General features: G+C 46.4%; 1 protein-coding gene across 3 annotated transcripts in view; it reads left to right on the forward strand.

The window, feature by feature from the left end:
• FMNL1 (formin like 1) overlaps nt 1-17,960 on the forward strand; it is a 593,200-nt gene that overhangs the window by 331,546 nt on the left and 243,694 nt on the right. For 2 of the 3 annotated variants that reach the window (XM_069634229.1, XM_069634228.1), the window contains exon 7: nt 16,561-16,669. In XM_069634229.1, the coding sequence (XP_069490330.1) occupies nt 16,561-16,669 (109 nt within the window). The remainder of the gene's footprint in view (nt 1-16,560; nt 16,670-17,960) is intronic. The other variant, XM_069634230.1, reaches the window with a different exon arrangement.

Raw genomic sequence — 17,960 nt, forward strand, 5'->3', positions numbered from 1 at the left:
ATTTCATGCGACCCCCAGAAAACAGGAAAGGGACATCACTGCTATTTTTTTTATTCAGAGGGGTTTTCACTGCCCCCCCCCAATTCCTTTGCTCCATGCCGCCCTGCTCCACCTCCTCCGCATACACACGTTTTGTCACACTCACGCGCACACAAACAGACACACACACACACAACACACCCACTTACTTCTGACTCCCGCAGCTCGTCCTCTCCGTCTCTCCGTGACTGTCAGCCCCTGTGCACACTCGTGTGCAGCCCAGGGGCTGACACTTCGATTTAGAGAGACCGCTCTGTGCGGTCACAGAGCAGTCTTTCTAAATCCGTGAAAAAGGTCAATTGACCTAATACCGTTTGTTTTGGTGGGAAGATTGGGTAGTGGGAGACAAATGAGTGCGGCAGGAGGATGTATCACGAGATCAATTATTTTGTGTTCCAAGTGGGTATGGTTCCGCTGAGCAAGGACGGCGTCAGGCCCTTTCAACTTTTTCAGTTGAAAGGTGCCAAAGCTTCATGGGGGCCCCCAGAACTGCTTGCATGTGGCCAGTCACCGGTCTTATAACAGAGCAATATATTCCTTTCTATGTTACTTTTGTTCTGGGGCTTTAAATGTGCTCTTTGCAGCGCTCGCTGTACAAGCTGTGTTTTCTGGAGCCCGAACCCTACAAGCTGTGTTTGCTGGAGCACTTTGGGCCGTCACTTCCCTCTGGGTATACAGAAGTGTTATCACCTGGTTGCCTTTTAACACCCTCCACATCAGCCACTTGATGACAAAAAAGGATTTATAACTTTTCAGTGGGCAATTAATGTTTCCGCTCCCAAGTAGCTGGCTATCTCTTGATAATCGGCGGCTATTAACCCTGGCTGTATTTCTTTGTCTACAATAAAATGTGTGCACCCCACAGGTGCCTCAGACGGCTTTCCGCTCTAAGCAAGGGGGTGGGGGCAGGGGGGAGAAACATCATGTTGAAATGGGTCACCACAAATCTTCAGCCAGGCTTCCTTTAAGAGTCCCCTCCAAACCAAGTGCACTGCTGGTCCATGCGGAAAGTGGTTTGGAAGAAAGGGTGGAAGGAAGATACATAAAATTGTGTACATAATATTAATCACAGGCAGGCACCAAATAGGGGGCTAGATTCTTTTGTGAGGTGTCCAAGGGACATTATAGAGAACTGAAGATTCTCTGTCATCTACAGTGCGGTTCTGAACCCCTCCTGGAAATCCTAGGGGTTCTTAATACCTACACATGTAATTATTCAACAGTGGATTCGATTGTGTTCATCCAGGTCCATTAGAACACATTCTTCAGATAGAAGGACCACAATATTTTAGATGGAATCAATTCGGACTACACCTAACTCAGTTGGAAGCAATTCAATTGAAATTATTCTTGATTTTCCGTCCATTAACTGCATAAAAATACAACACAAAAGTGTTTCAAGTGAACGTAAACATCCACTATTGAAATCAAGACAGTATTATATGTGTCCACACAAACGTCAGCATCAGGAGACCACACCGGTGATACCCGGTAATGACGCTACAGTTGCTCTCCTCACAGCAATTCAGGATTTTCAGAAAACACAATTCCTTTAAATATCCAGTTATTTTTTTACACAAATACTTAGCATTAATTATGTTTCATAGCAGTGGCAGTGACAAGGGTGCTGGGGGAGATTTGGAAATTTGCCAAGGATCATACACTGTAGCCAAGAGAAGAAGCCAGGATGAGGACACCTGACCACAATGTCATGTAAACCCGGGACTGCCGTGAGAGTTGGCACAGTGTGCCTTGTTGCAAATCCAAAATCGATTCATCTATTTCAGCATATGGCGATCTTCACACATGCCCTTCCTCAAGGATCTACAAAGGGGAACGGGCCATGTTATCACAGTCTTAATCCTGCGGCTTGCCTATTTGCATGGATGCATGCTGCACAAAGAAGCCACGGAGCAGCGTGGGAGTGGACTGGGAACTGAGGGGGTGAGAAAAATAGAAAACGGACTTCACTGGGGTGACCTCCATATAATAGCTCCCAAAACAAAAAATGGTAGCAGAGCGGCATCATCCATGAAATGAACCCAGTCACAAAAACATGCACACAAAAAGCAGGCCAGGCGATCTGGGAAATCAAAAGGATAAAGAAAAAAAAGCAGTTTACCCCATCTCTTCAATTAGTCTCGGAGACGTTATGCGGCATCACTAAGGTCGCTTCTACAAGCTGGGCATCTTCCCCTGTGATGGACCCTCCGATTCTCCACTGCTGGCCTCTTCCTCTGACTGCTCGCCCTCCGACAGATATGAGTCATCCGAGAAAAGATCACTTTCACTGCTTCGAGAGGATTCCCAGGTCAGGGGTGCTGTGTCCAGGAGTTTCTTGAAGTGGGAGGAGATTTGTGTTATGGAATGTTGTTGCACCACACTTGCGGTTATCATGGTTCCCTTTTTGCTGGTCACAACCAGTTATTCTGGTGCGAAGGTCGGGTCTTCCTTTCTTATTTTTGACTGACACACTAGTACTTAATCTATTTCTGTCGCATTATTTTGCTACTCGGCGAGGGTCTGCTTGTTCTTTCATCTTTCTCTTCTCTTCCTGGTCTCGAGTCCTGACTTCTTGTTCTAATTCTAATGTCCTGTGCATTGTAGTTTGCTGCCTTCAGGTAATCGTGTTCTTACGGTTCTTTGGTACATTAGGTCCGATGGGCAGATTCCTGTGGTGCTGTGAGGAGTGTGTTGGTATTCGCGCAGGAATTAATATAGGGCTTGCTCAAATGGCTTGTTGAGGATGTTGGCTACTTGCAGTGTTCTTTTGACATTTGCCATGAATCTCTCGACGGTGCCGTTAGCTTGAGATCATCATGGTGTTATTTTCCTGTGCTGCAAGCCCATGTAGCGTGAAAAGTTATCAAAGTCGTGGCTGGTAAAGGGCAAGCCATTGTCTGACTTTATGACTTTGGGTATCCCGTATGTTGATAGCATGCGGTCTAGTGCAGGAAGGACACAGGTGGCTGATGTGGATTCTATCAGCTGTGCATCTGGAAGGCGCGAGTGCTCGTCTATTAGTACTAATACATATGCTCCGTTTCATAGTGGGCCGATGAAGTCCATGGCCAGTTCTTCTCAGACTGCTTCCGGAAGAGGAGACATCTGCAGCGGGTTGGTGTGAGGGGGCTGGGCTCATTGAGAGAAAATGGTGCATCGGCCTATGACATCTTCTACTATGGTGTCTAGTTTGGGGAACCATGCTTTCAGTCTTAGGAGATGTTTTGTGGAAACTATCCCACTGTGCTCTTTGTGCGCCAACATGACCATCCTTTCTCTGAGCACTACTGGTATTACCACTTTGCAGCCCCTCATGTTGAGGTGGTGATATACGATTGTTAGCTCATCCTTGACGAGCTCTAGACATCTTATGTCATCTCTCACCTGTTTTTTCTCTCCTTTGGCCTGATTCTTTAGATATTTCGTTTTTCCTGCTTCAATGCAGTGGGCCACGATCACGAGGGGGGGTTCCCACACTGATTCTTTCACTAAGGTGGTCCAGTCTACGGCCAGGGGCTGCATGTGTGGATCACATAGTTGATGTACGTGTCTGTGATGGAGAGGCCCCTTTGTGCCAGTCCCATGGGTGTCTCGACAGGTAGTCGGTGGGTTGTTCTCCTTGCCCGGGTGGTGTGTGATGTCAAATGTATTATCCTGTAGCCTCAAACCCCACTGTACTATTCTTGGTGTGGTGGCATTCTTGCTTTTGAGTCACCGTAGATTGTCAGGAGAGCCTGGAGGTCTGTGACGACAGTGAAAGCCTTGCTGTATAGGAAGAGATGGAAATATTCACAGGCCCATATGATTGCCTGGCTTTCCTTTTCAGCCTGGGAGTATTCCTGTTCAATGTGGGTGAGGCTGCTGCTTGCATATGCCACGATGAATTTGTTGCACGAGTTTGTAGGGTCTTGCTGTGTTAATATGGCCCCTAGACCAACAGGGCTGGCGTTGACTATTACTTTGGTTTTTCTTTCCACGTTAAGGTATGCCATGTCCTCTGCTTTGGAGATGTTATCTCGGATGGTCTCGAACGTGCGCTGGCAGTCCGCTGACCACTCAAAGGGTTGTTCTTTCCACGTGAGTAGACTGCTGATCCTTGCATAATCCTGGAGGTACCTTGCGCGCCCTAGGAACAAGTGGAGTTCCGTGACAGACTGTGGTGGCTGGGCAGTGTTCAAAGCTGCTACCTTGTCTGGGTCAGGATGCATCTCTTTCTCTGAGAATATGTGTACAAAGTCACAGTCAACCCAGCCACTTCGAGTGCTGCGCATACCCGGTGAAGGACCGCATCATGTCCTTCCTTAGTTTTGCTGAATACGAGGACATCATCTGAATAATTGAGGCAGTTGGGGACATGGTGAATGACTTTGTGAATCTCGTCTTGGAAGATTTCCACAGTAGACAAGATGCCAAAGCTGAGCCACTTGTATTGAAATAGACCCATGTGGGTTATGAAGGTCATAATGTATCATGATTCAGGGGTGATCTCAAGCTGATGGTATCCTTTTGTGAGGTCCAGTTAAGAGAACAATTTGACGCCATGCAGTAAATGGATCATATCAGTTATCCTGGGTGGTTGGTGCCTTTCCCACTCAATAGCATTGTTCGCCCTCCTCATGTCCACGCATAGTCTGATTGAGCCATCGAGTGACATTTTGGCGATGGGAACTATAGGTGATACCGAGGAAGTGGGTCCCATCACTGGTTGGATGACGTATTGCTTCAGTAGTTTGTCAATTTCTTCTTCTACTTGCCATTGTATATTAACGGGCATGCTCCTGTAGTGTTGGGTGACAGGCTTGATGTCTGGGTTGATGTGCAGTTGAAGTTTACGTTTTTTTAGCTTTCCAAGTCCCCTAAATAATTTTAGAAACATTGTTTCAATGTCTTTCAACCTCGTGAAGTATTTGTGGGCCATCAGCTGGTATAAGATGTGCACAAGGCCCATTTTCACAACTGTTTTAAAGCTGAGGATGCATCCGCTGTTCACTTCGATCTTAAGTGCATGCAGTGGGATTTCTGTGGTGTGAGATTTGTGAGTACACGTGGCAATGATGACACCATTGCATGGCAGTGGCGTGGACGATCCATATGGGTATACGTTGATGGTGGATCGCTTGAGCTTCGAGGATTGGTGGAGCGACTTGTATGCTTCTTCGCTTATGATGTTGACTGTCGCCCACCGATCTATGAGGAATTCCAGGGGGTGTCATTGACTTGGAGCATGATGAACGGGCTATGTTGTTTCACTGTGTTGTTGTTCAGCGGCCACAAGTATCCCTTTTTGTGTTGGTCATCTCCCAACAAGGGCAAGTTGCTACTGGAGGGTGAACGCATCTCGATGTATTGGACGTATCATCTGCGGCTCCCATTTTTGGAATTTTCAGATGGCCTGTGGTCTTCTCATGCACAAGATCTGTTATATTCGTGCTTGGACCGCCTGGGTCTTCTGTATTCGTTGTCCGGCCTGGCTTCTTGTGAGCCGCAGTTGTCATCTTCCATCGCCCTCTGAATGATCTTCTGCTGGTGGGATGTAGGGGTGCATTTTTGCAGACCGCACGAAAGTGGTCGTCGCCACTGCAAGCAGCACATTTTTGTCCCAGTGCTGGGCATTCCCCCGTGTGAGGGTATTCATACCCACATCTGAAGCATGTGGCACCCAAACGTCTGTCTGGGAGGTTTGGGATGGTGTATAGTTTGTTGATGGTGTCAGGTTCGGTTGCCTTGGGCTGTATCATGACTTTGCCCAGGTTGTCCAGCTGTGATTCTACTGCCGCTTCCATGCGTGGCAAGCCTAGGATCTCCTCTAGTGACCTCTGCTTCTGCAACAGTTTTTCCCAGAACACTTGAGAGCCGCATCCGGCAATGACCTGGGATCTCAGAGCCTCCTCATTGGAGTATCGATGGAATTCACAATATTTCAGCTTTATTCTTAGTCTCATGACGTAGTTGTTTAGGGGTTCTCCTTTATCTTGGCGCGTTGTGTGAAAGATGTGCCTTTCATAATTGTCGTTGGTGTGGGGTACAAAATATTCTGACAGTTTTGTTTGCAGATCTTGAAATGAGGCTGTCTCAAGGTTGAGTAATTCACCTGCAATGTCCCTGACTGCCGGTCCGACCAGCCATATGGCTCCTATGTAGAATGTGAAGTCTCTTAGCCATATTGTCCATCATGGCCCCAGTTGCTCATGTCACGCAGGTCAAATGTGTGTGGTAGATGCAGTATCGGAGTTCCTTCGCTTGAGGGGAGCATGAGTCCTGAGGAGCCGCCTCCTGATGTGGAGGCAACGTCGTCTCCTGACATGATGTGAGCGCTGTTGTGCTGTGGGAGCGCTACTCCACTTATCCAGCGGTGAGGGACTCGTCTTGCCCTCTTTTCTGCCTGCCGTCACCCTCTGTGCTTCCTTCGGGCAGCGGGGTCCCTGTGCGAACACTGACCCCCGGGGTGAGTTTACCCCTCTTTCACTCTTGCTGAAGGGGCACTTTTGGCCTGTGCCCTTTTATTGTTTTTATTTATTTATCTTTCTTAGGCCGGGTCTTGGTGTGAGGCACGCTGTGACTGCTCACACCGCGTTTCTCGGGTGTCCCATGGGAGCGTCTTGCCCTTCCCCTCCATACCTTGCAGCGGCTATGCTACAAGTCGCGTGTATTGGGAGGCGTGCGTGAGTAAGTGAGTGAGTGAGTGAGTGAGTGAGTGAGTGAGTGAGTGAGTGAGCATTTAATTATGCCTCTCGATTTGCATGAGCGCAGGGCTGTCATAAATAAAATGACTTTAAGAGACTTACATAATCTAGACAATAGGTTAAAATCTAGCTGGCTAAACTACCTTTTTAAAGCCTTGCATACTATTTCATGCCATAATCTGGCCAATAAACCGCTCTCTGTTCCTCCAATTCAAAGGAAAGTGAATTAAAGACTTTCTTAAAAACAAGCAATGACTTCAGGCAGAATGAAACGAGGGTGCTAAAGTAAGAGTTAGGGCATACTTGCCATTCATGCTTTTAAAATTCAGTCATGAATTTGATCTGATTTGTGTTTACAACAAAACGGCAAGGAAGCTACCAACACAACTACAATTCAACCAGCTCGTCCTGCAGTTAATAGAATTCTCTAGAAAGCACAGAAGGAACCCAACTATATGTGCGATAATACCTCCCTGGAGACTAATATGCATACTCTGTTCTTTTGCCCTTGGTATGAAGACACTTGGTTTTAGACAGTGTCGAATGGCTACATATTATATGCAGATGGCGAATGACGACAGAGTATGCTGGTCTCTGGAACATTTTTTCCCAGATTTAATGAGAATAAGGGAGTATAGGCGTTCAGTGGTTGAGTAAGCATTGTTTATAATTTAATGTATATGGCTGCCATTGATGATTTCACCGTTCATGTTCATTTTAATAACCTCAACTGCGTACATTTTTATCAGGGTTTTGAGCGTATTCCTTACAAATGTTTTATTGTTTTAATCGAATTTGGATTCTTTTATGGAATTTTGTATTCTGAATAAAGATTATTTTACTTACTGAGAGGTGGTGGGGGGACTTAATAAGGAGATGGAAAGGAGCTCTGAGATTGAAGAGGAGAAAAGAACTCAGGATGAGAAGAGCTAGGGAGGATGAATGGCATCTACCTTAAGTCTAGAAGGTATGTGAGGAGGCAGGGAGGAGAATGAGCTAGCGACAGAGTCTCAACGAGGATCAACAGAAGTGAACAGATAGCGGGACAGTCAGGAGGAGATTGGCTTGAGGCCCCTTAGGAACGAGAATATGGCAGACCGACAAGAGAGCTGGAGGGCAGCAAGAGCAGGACCGAAGGGCTGGTAGGCAGACCAGAGCCTGGAGAGCAGCCTGTAAAGCGACAGTGGTGGTCTCCCTTCCAGCGGAAGAGCCTGGAATTGTTGAGATGCTAGCCAAGAACCACCACACAGAGCCAGAATTACCAATCTATCAAGAACATCAAAAATAATTTACTAGGTCTCCCTCCCAGAGATCTGGAAGTGAGGCAGTTGAGAATGTCAGTGACACCCGGGGGACATCTGGGAGCACCTCCCCTTTAACGTTCTCTTTGAGAGATATTTTTTCAAGAAATGTTGGTTTGAAAGACATTTTGTCACGCACATTTGTTTTATATACATATTGCAGTAAGAACATTTCCTCGTGAGACCGTTTGCTTAAAACATTTCTTTGAGAGGCTTTCAATTCATTCTGACGCTCATATGTATCTTTGGAAGAAACATACGTCCTGAAAACGTTACCTCCCCAACAGGGTTCACACAGAAAAGGAGAAGGACAGGCATTTTGAGCCAAAATATTAGAAGAAGAGGGAAGTATTTGGGGGAAGACTTGTAATCACACCTTTGATACAAGGTTTCTCTTCAAAGTGTTATCTTTACTAAAAAGAGAAATAAAGGGATTGATAAGAAAGAGTTGTCCTCCAACAAGTTTCTGGTCAATGTTCATTTTGTGACAGCTCCCCAAATCCCCGACCTTGTCTTCCACCTCGAGGATTCATAGTTGTCTCATTCTTAAGGGGTACTCTCCTGCTTCTCCTCATAGCCACTTTCCACTGTCGTGTCTCCCCTTCCCAATACCATCTCAAACTCCTACTAAGATGTTTCACCCAGACTCTTTGGTATACCTCTCTCTGTTTCATTTCTTCCAGCTTCCTACTGAGTAGTCCTTTCCTCCTTCCTCCTGATAGTTCTTCCTACCCCCTCCCTCATGTTTGCTCTGCCTCCTGCCTTGCAACGTCTTTCAACCTTTTCTCTGGTATCCCCTCCCCCTCCTTCTACGCAGCTCCTTCCAGCCTCTTTGATGTGCTCTCCTCCTTCTTCCACCCAACTTATTCCAATCTCTATCTCCTGCATTCGCTCTACCTCCATCCTTCAAACTCCTTCCAACCTCTTCCTGAAACAGCCTTCCAACCTTTTCTCCAGTTGTTCTCTCCACCACCTTCCTTACACTCCTCCTCACCTCCTCTTGAAACTCTCTTCCAATCCCCTTTTCCCCCAAATTCCTCTTCCCACTATCCTTCCACCTCCTCCCTCCATTTTGCCTCAGCCACCGCTCTGCACCACTTCTCCTCCGCTCTCTGTCTCCCACAGTCTTTGTTTTTCTCTCGCAAACACCTAGTGCCTACCCTACCTCTAAGGCCCCCATAACGATTGCTCTTTTTTACCCCTCTACCCCGAGGTGTGCTCCATGAGAGTGATTGCACTTGTGCAAGATTATTGTTGGTGTTTTTGGATCGGTCGAATGGGTGTCTATGCTTCAACATACCTGCCAGCAATGAGGGCCCACAAGGTTGTGCAGTAATGAGGACCAAGCTTACTTGATACTCGTTCTCCATCTTGGAATGCACCCTTACACTCTCAGTGCTGCTGGGAAGATGACCCTCACACTGTGTCTGGCCGCAAGAAGGATGCAATCTCTGAGTTGGGTTACACACAACACAACAGAATGCAGGGGTTTTCTAAGCCACCTTCGAGTATTTTGTTTGCGCTTTTTACCAGGTCAGCTTAGAGTTATAACCTGATCAGCCTTGGCACCACAGCAGTAATGTAAGCTGCAGCTTAAGTATCCCCCTACACCATACATGCACAGGAATATCCCAGGCATGCTTTAAAGGACAGCCCTCTTCCCCAGACTTGGAATATGGTGGGGTGTTCCAGGGGATACCCTACCGTCTCCCTACCTAGCATCACTCGGTGCATGTTGGCACCTGGCCCGCGTGATTACCCCGTTCAGCACCCTCACGGTAGGCAGCGTACTTCTTCACAATACCTACAGCAGGCAAGAAAGGATAGATGTAGGGTTAATGTACGCTTTTTTCAGTGGGATGGGCAAAGTCCTCCTTCATGTAAACCAACGTAAGTATGCATATTATTGTTATCCTACCATTTAAAATACCTTTTGCCCAGCATAAGCAGAGAAAACGAATGTATCCTGGAAGAAGCCTGTTTTCTGTTTCAGAGAAAGACAGACATTTGCTTTTTTTTGTCATTACCTGTGTAATGTGTTTTCTTTTTTTTTTTTTATTTGATTTAGTTGCAAATTAAACAACTTTTCAAATACATTTATAAATTATTTACAAATTACAAAAGAAGCTAAAAAGAGGAAAATATAAAATTCCATAAAATCATAATCTCATGATTTCATAAAACTCTAATTACATCATCATAGAATCATAAAAGTATACAATTCAGACATCAATCCTTATTAGTCAATAATTGTTTTGCTCAGAGTCATTCGTTTGTATTACGTTTGTATTACATTCACTTAGATGATCAAATGTTCATTACCCTAATGCAACTTAACATACACATGTGTTTAAATGTGTTTTCTATCCTGATGAAAGCTTGAAAAGGGATTTGAGGAGGTTGAAACGTTGTCATAGTGTTTATACCTATGAGCTCATAAACCTCCACATGTCAACGTAGTTCAGATGCATGCGTGCATTAAAACCATGTTAGACATAACAGCTACTATTCTCTATGTCTTGAGCATCATGTGTGATGAAGATCGCCCATGTATTGTGTGGACTTGAAAGAGGCGGCGCTTTTTGTCCTTTTCAGTAAGCACCTGGCCACAATGGGATTGCAGCAGGAAGGGGAAAGTGGGCCAGGAGAGTGTGAACAAGAAAACAGTGAGAGTGAGGTGGTGGGAGATGAAGACAGAGATAACGTTGGAGAGGAGGCTGTTGAGGAGGGCGCTGTGGGCAGGGGACACTGGAAGCACAGACCCGGGCTAGAAGCTGTTGGAAACACCTGGAGAAGAAGCCTCGACAGATGCCAAGACGCAGAGGGTTGCACCAGCTGCTCCAGTGCTGACAGAAACCGGGGGCAATCGGGATGTCGACAGGCACTAATCTAGCCAGAATGCCCTATCTACCGAGAAGCTAACCAAACCCAGAAGAGTGGCGAGTCGAGCAATTTTGCCAACCCACTTGCAGAAAAAACAAGTGCAGAAAGTTTGGACCACCCTAGAGAATTTGTTCTCCAAAAAGCTCCTCAAGGAAGGAGGAGGATAATGGAGAAAGCTATGAGGGCAAGGAAGGGGAATCCGCAGGAGAGATTTCTTCTGAGAGCTGTCTTTCTGTCACTCATTAGGACCAGCGCAGAGGCGCAAACAAGCCTGAGTGAAGATCTGGTTTACGTGATTTGGGGTTCAAGCACTCCAATGAGCACAGAGAAGCTCACTAAGTCCAGTGAACCAAATAAGGAAGCGGCAACAAAGGCAAGAGAAGCAAGACACACACCCTAAGTGAACTAAGTGGAGACACACTAAGCATCAAGTGCAACAAAGGCAAGAGAAGCAAGACACACACCCTAAGTGAACTAAGCGGAGACACACTAAGCATCAAGTGCATCAAGTACATAGGTAGAAACAAAACCAAGTGAGCCACGTACGAAAGCGCGGTCAAAGAGCAGCGCGCCAAGCACAGCAGCACTGAAAATAGCAAGCAAGAGAAACGTGCTTTGTGGATTTTGTTCCAACTGCTCGGAAAGACTGAATACAAAAACCTTGACAAAGGCAAGTCAATCAGAGAAGCATTCCCTGTGTCAAGTGGCCCTCTACCTACTCCAGCAACCTAGAGTTTATAGAGAGCTGAGATTGAGGCAGTTCCCCAACAAGAGGATGGAGCACGGTTGGAGACAATCCAGTGAGGGCTTGGCTCTATTCTGGGAATTGTAGTCCAGGCACTCCAATTCAGGCTGACCAGATCTCCAAAATAAAAATCTGTGACAGGCCAGCAATATGAAAAAAGGACTACAGGCTGCCAGATCTAGGTTTCGGTAGCAGGCATGTGCTCCAGGCATTCCCCTGATGTGAAGTGTGGCTGGAAGGCCGCTTTTGCTCTGGTTACTATCCGAGGCCTGACTGTGAAAAACGTTCTCGAGCAGTTTACATGGCAAACTCAGTTCAGGCGTGTGCCTCTTAACTGAAAGGTTGGTGGTTTCAGGGTTGAACGCCACCGAAAGATGCTAAGATCTGGCTAAGTGGAAACATTACAGAACTGTTATTATTTACTAGGGTTGTAAGAGTGATGTTCTTTGTAAACGAGCAACCACTGAGCTGGCGATTTGAACTCTCACAGCTGGGATTCTGCAAAACTGGAAACTGGGTTTTAAATAAAGACAACTCTTGGTAAGGGAGGACAGAGCCGGGGCGTCTGGTCACCCTACTACTCAAGCCTCTCCAATCAGAAGTGCCAACAGACCCAAGGGGCTTAATAGTTGCCTATTTTTCTAACATTGTGTTCAGGGGCATTCATTAGAAACATTACAAATGTGGGAAGCAAAAGCATGCCCTGTCTATAAATATAGGTACTATTGAGTGGAGCTGAGTAGCAGTAAACACCCCCTATGGTCTGCAATGCCAAGACACCCCTCTGGGGGATGAAAGCACACACAACAAATGCATGTGTTATGTTATGTGCACAAGGGTAGGTGAGAGTACAGAGTCGTGTGCACGGGCCAAAGTGCTACTTTTCATTAACACAGTCCGACCACTATATATCCTAAGCCTACAGCACCCTCTAGCTGTGACAACAGGCGAAGCTTTGCAAATTAGCATTGTCTCTATATATCCTAAGGCAACAGCTCCCTCTAGCGGTGAGAACAGGCGCAGCTATGCAAATTAGCATTGTCTCTATATATCCTAAGGCAACAGCTCCGTCTAGAGGTGAGAACAGGTGAAGCTAATGCATCCGATAAACATACAAGGACAAACATACATCTGGCCTTTTATCATACTGTTAGAGGATATTTTGCATCTGTATTTTTAAAACAGTGATTCGAGTTGCGGAAATAGAATAGAATCAAACAGTTGTATCACCTTTTCCAAACATGCAACAATGTGCTTCAATCCAAATGTGCCAGTATTTCCAGCAGAAATACTGCAAAACTCAGTGGCCCTCATTACGACCTTGGCGGAGAACCATGGTGCTATTAGCACCATGGTCCCTGCCGCTAAGGGTGCAATTCCGCCATGGTGGTTGGCGGACTTACCGCCCCATTCCGACCTTGGCGGGGCGGTAAGTCCCCAATCCCCATTTACCCTTCCCCATTCCCATTTTTGCCCCATAGGGCATAATGGGAGTGGGGAAGGCGTTAATTACGCCACCGTAAATTACGGTGGCGTAATTAACAACAAGGTCCCTTAGCGCCATGGATTTTAACACCTGCTAAAAGCAGGTGTTAGATCCGCCATGGCGCTAAGGGAACTCGTACTCAGGCGGTAAGGGTCGGCGATGTTTACGCCGGCGTAAACCCCTTACCGCCTGGGTCGTAATGAGGGCCAGTAACTATTACTGCTACTCAGTCTGGTGGTAAACCCGTTAGGTGTGGGATAAGAGCAGAGTTAGCCCCATTTTTGGGGGGTCTTTAGGGATTTTGGAGGAATTACCCAGAGCGGTTATTCTGCTGTGGTAATTCCTTCAATTTTGGGGGGGTAAAGTGTAGTAAATCCCTTCTGCCAAGAGAAGGGGCTGCTTTCTCCACTTTCACTCCAAAGTTGTAGTTTGGCGGTGGGGTAAAGGTGCTGTTTCATCCATCACTGCCGCTTTTTTTTACCACACTGCCAAACTCTGAATGAACCCGAATATCATAGGGCCTGTTATTGGACGGGTATTCTAAGAAACATGGAGTTATTTGGGAAACTAATATGGTGCGGTCAGAAAGCCACTCCTACTTAAATTTGGATACGCCCATGTCCCTTTGCATGTTGGGTAAAACCCAAGTGCAGTTATTCCTGCCCATATGCTGCCTGATTCCCAGACACGTCATTAATCAAGTACTGCACATTTGAGCTGGACACAGTCAGGGTGGTAGTTGGTGTTAGTTTGAGGTGTAGATGCCTTACAGTTCTCAGGGCGTAGTCATCTTCAAGGGCAATGGGCATACTACATTGCCTGCAGCGTAACCGGGCCAGCCGCGCTGACTCCGCCCTCCACAATAGGAAGCACGCAACCTATTCCCATCACGTCTGTGACACAATAGTAGACCTCAGCCAACATCATGAGCCTGGGTGCCTCTGGATTCAGGACTATGTGTCTCCCACTGGACTCCCACAGAGTGGGTAGAGCCCTGTGCACACTCAAGCTGTCTGGGACCCCAGGGGCCCTCTTAAAGCAAGTAAGCAACACAATTATATTTAACTTTATTCATGTGACCGTCGTTGTATTTCATGAAACACTTTGAATCAAATGGTTTTATGGTGTATCTTTTTGCCATGAATCGTGTTTTTAATTTATATACCAAAGAGTCTTCCAGAAATGGCAGGAAATAGATGTGATAAAAGAGGGGGGTAATAAGGGGACAACTAGATATGAAAAGTCTGGTCATGGGTCTGGCGATGTTGGATGGATTTCTGATGATGTTCTCTGTTTTAACCCCCCTTTCCTCTTCCCTTGCTGTCGCCCCCTGGTGGAAAACTCTTGGTAAGCATCCTGTCTCCAGCTACCACAGTTGCACAGTCCACTCCTTCCCTGGTTTATCTTGGGCAATTGTTTGAGTGCGGGTGGACAGCAGGGTATTGCTATTGGTATTGTTTACTTATAAAGCGCCTATACACAGGCAAGTGTTTCAAAGTGCTCGACCACCAAGGGTGGTGTTGCATGCATGATTCCAATGCAAGGTCGTCGGAATGTCCAGAAACACCCCGAACTGTTCAGAGGTAGAGCCAATGTGTTGTAAAAATAAAAACAAAAAAAAACACACAGGCCGGCCTCTTGCACCATGCAATGCCTTCTGCAGTCAGCTTCCTATTAAACTGGGGATCAAGAACTCATTTATTATGCATGATTAAATGAAGAAAGCCATATTTGGAGTACAGATTCCTGGCTAAATAATTGCTGAGAAAGGTCAAAGAGCTCTCTATCTTCCTGAATCTTGCTGCAAAAGGCCCGGATCCCATGCAACGACAGTTCCATTACAGGCACAGTAAAGTGTGGCACTAGAATTAATATAAGACCTTAACATTTCTTCCCCTTGCTGCCTAAATTGGACATATCTGGGCTGTTTTCTAATACAATATAGTGAACAATCGATAGCAGACAGTGGCCCTCAATAAAAGTGAGGCGGTCTGGAAATAGGATGCTGTTAACAACGTTACCAGCACCTTTTCTGGACTGGCTCACTCCGTGTTTGCCGGTAGGGGCTGTGAACCACCAGAAGGCCTCCCATGGACTCCTGTGGGACTGCATGGGAATGGGAACTCACTGTACCGCCGCCGCCAGTAATATCCCAGTAATACTGGGATATCGGGTGTTGGAAACGGTAAGCCGAGGTTGCCTAGCGGCAAACTCGTAATGACCCCCACCGCTGGATTACAAGTTGGCAGTGGCAGTGTAAGTCCCCATTTGTCTTAGTCCATGTGGCATTTTTGGCACAGTTAATGCGGTGGTGATTCCGCTGCGGTAATTGCACCAAAACTGGGTGGAAACTCAACAGATTTTCCTCCAGCTCAGAGCTGAAGGTGAACCCTTAAACGTTCCACCTAACTTATAGTTGGGCGGTGCGGTAATGCAGCGGTAACGCTATTATCGCTGTATTTTTACTGGACGTGGTTGTGCTGTACTTTCAGCAAAGGGCAGCTTTCATTCAGGACATAGACCAACATGGGGCTAATATCACTTTGCCTGACTTAAAGATGGCTGTTGCAAAGAACATTACCTGTCTACTGACAGTACTGCTTAAGGCAAGCAATTTTTTGACACTTTTAAGCCAGGAAAAAGTCAAAATAAAACCTTTGTTAAACACAAGCGCAGAAGTCAAAGACTTCCACAGATTGAACTGTGTTTAAAATAGTACTCCTAATTGTGCAGTCTCATAAGTATTCTTGTGGACAGCCATTAATTTTTCTAGTAAATGTTCTTGTGTTCCCCGAAGCCATTGCCTGTGCTCCATTTCTGACTCTTGCATATGCCATTGACTGCTCTGTCTTCCGAATTACAGAAAGGCCAGTGTATTTACTCTGACTCCTCAACTAGCTCTTGGCTTCCATTTTTTTTTTCTTCATCAAAGCCATCCTGTCTCAAAATATTAAGCATGAAAGTATTTTGAATTCTGAAAAAGTACAAAGACTTCCACATTTTAGATAATGAAGTGTATGCCTGCCAGTGCCATGAAGATGACTGGCGGTATGAATCCGAGTCTGTCTATGTGGAAACCAGCCTTCTTTTGGATTATGCTGGCCCATGGGGTGAAGACAGCTAAAACCTGGGATCCCCAATGGCTCCTTTGCATCTGTTCATCAGACTGGCTGGATTCTAAAATGTGCATTAATGACCATTAGCTGCAGTGCAGATGATCCAAGGTTGCACTGGGTGAAGTAAAGGGTAATTTTGATAGTAAATTGGAAGTATCTAGCCCCCCCCCTCTGCCCCCCGCACCGTCCCCGACACCATACCCGCCTGGGGATTTGCTCTGGTAGTCTGGGATTTCTGTGCATGTATAGCTACACCCTCTGCCTGCCCTTCCTTATGTGCATCTCTTGGCTTTTTTTGTCCCAGATTCAACACTATGCCGAGCAGGAAGGCCCTGCGGAATTCACGCATTGTCAGCCAGAAGGACGACGTCCACGTCTGCATCATGTGCCTGCGTGCTATTATGAATTACCAGGTGGGACCTCCGCACGCAGGTCACGTGCAGAACGGAAGAATTGCTCTGTCTCTCGCTCTTACCTTCCTGCCCTTTTCCACTTCCTCCTTCCCTCTTCCAGTTCCCTTCCTTTGCTCTTTTCTCACAGTCCCTCGCTAGTTTGCCCCATCATATCTTTCACTGCTAATCATTCTTTCCTCATGGGCATGCCTTATATCCATCCACTAGCCTCAGAGGGCCTGATCCGCAGAGCGTTGTCCTATGGGATTGCACCATTATAAAACATGTCTGTGAATCGGGCCCATAGGCTTTGATTAAGAGTGTGGTGGGATGTGGTAAAACATGTGGCATTTGGAAATAGCTCATGAGTTACTTCTCTTCCAACTTCTGAGTTTCCTCTCTGAAGCTCTTCAAGTCTGCCTTTTTGTGAGGAAGAAAGGTTCTCCACACAAAGGCAATAACAGATGCGATATTACTGCGTGCGGTAATGTTGCATTTCCCCGTGGTGTCCTGGGGGAACACAAAATGGGGAATAATGACAGGGTCTGTGTGTTGGAGATGCATGCAGACCCTTCCCATTGCAGCACACAGTGACAGTAAATCAGATTGCCAGTTTTACCAGAAGCAGTGCCCCGAATCTCGCATTGAGGCAAATAGACTCATGCACTCCGCCTGTTTCCACAAGTACAATACTGCAGAACCTTTCACCAAACATACACCCTCGTGTGCTACTCCTGTCACTGCGTGCACAACACTGCTGCTCCATGCACAAAACCACAGTCCTGCGCCTTTACCACACAATGCACAGCAGCAAGGAACCATGCAGCAAACCTACAGTCCAATGCACTACCTCTATGATCCCAAACACAATAGTGCAGCACCATCTATGAAACATGCAGTCTCAATCACTGGTCTAAACCCCAAGTGCAATACTGCAGCCCCAGCCACCAGTCCTACAGCCTAATGCACTAAATCTAACACCCCAAACACAACAATGCAGCACCATCTATGAAACCTGCAGTCGCATGCATTGGTCTATAACCCCAAGTGCAATACTGCAGCACCATCCACCAGTCCTACAGCCTAATGCACTAAATCTAACACCCCAAACACAACAATGCAGAACCATCTATGAAACCTGCAGTCTCAATCACTGATCTATAACCCCAAGTGCAATACCTCAGCCCCACCCACCAGTCCTACAGCCTAATGCACTAAATCTAACACCCCAAACACAACAATGCAGCACCATCTATGAAACCTGCAGTTGCATGCATTGGTCTATAACCCTAAGTGCAATACTGCAGCCCCA

Source organism: Ambystoma mexicanum, chromosome 13 (assembly GCF_040938575.1).
Source record: "Ambystoma mexicanum isolate Mex_15411 chromosome 13, UKY_AmexF1_1, whole genome shotgun sequence".
Lineage (NCBI taxonomy): Eukaryota > Metazoa > Chordata > Amphibia > Caudata > Ambystomatidae > Ambystoma > Ambystoma mexicanum.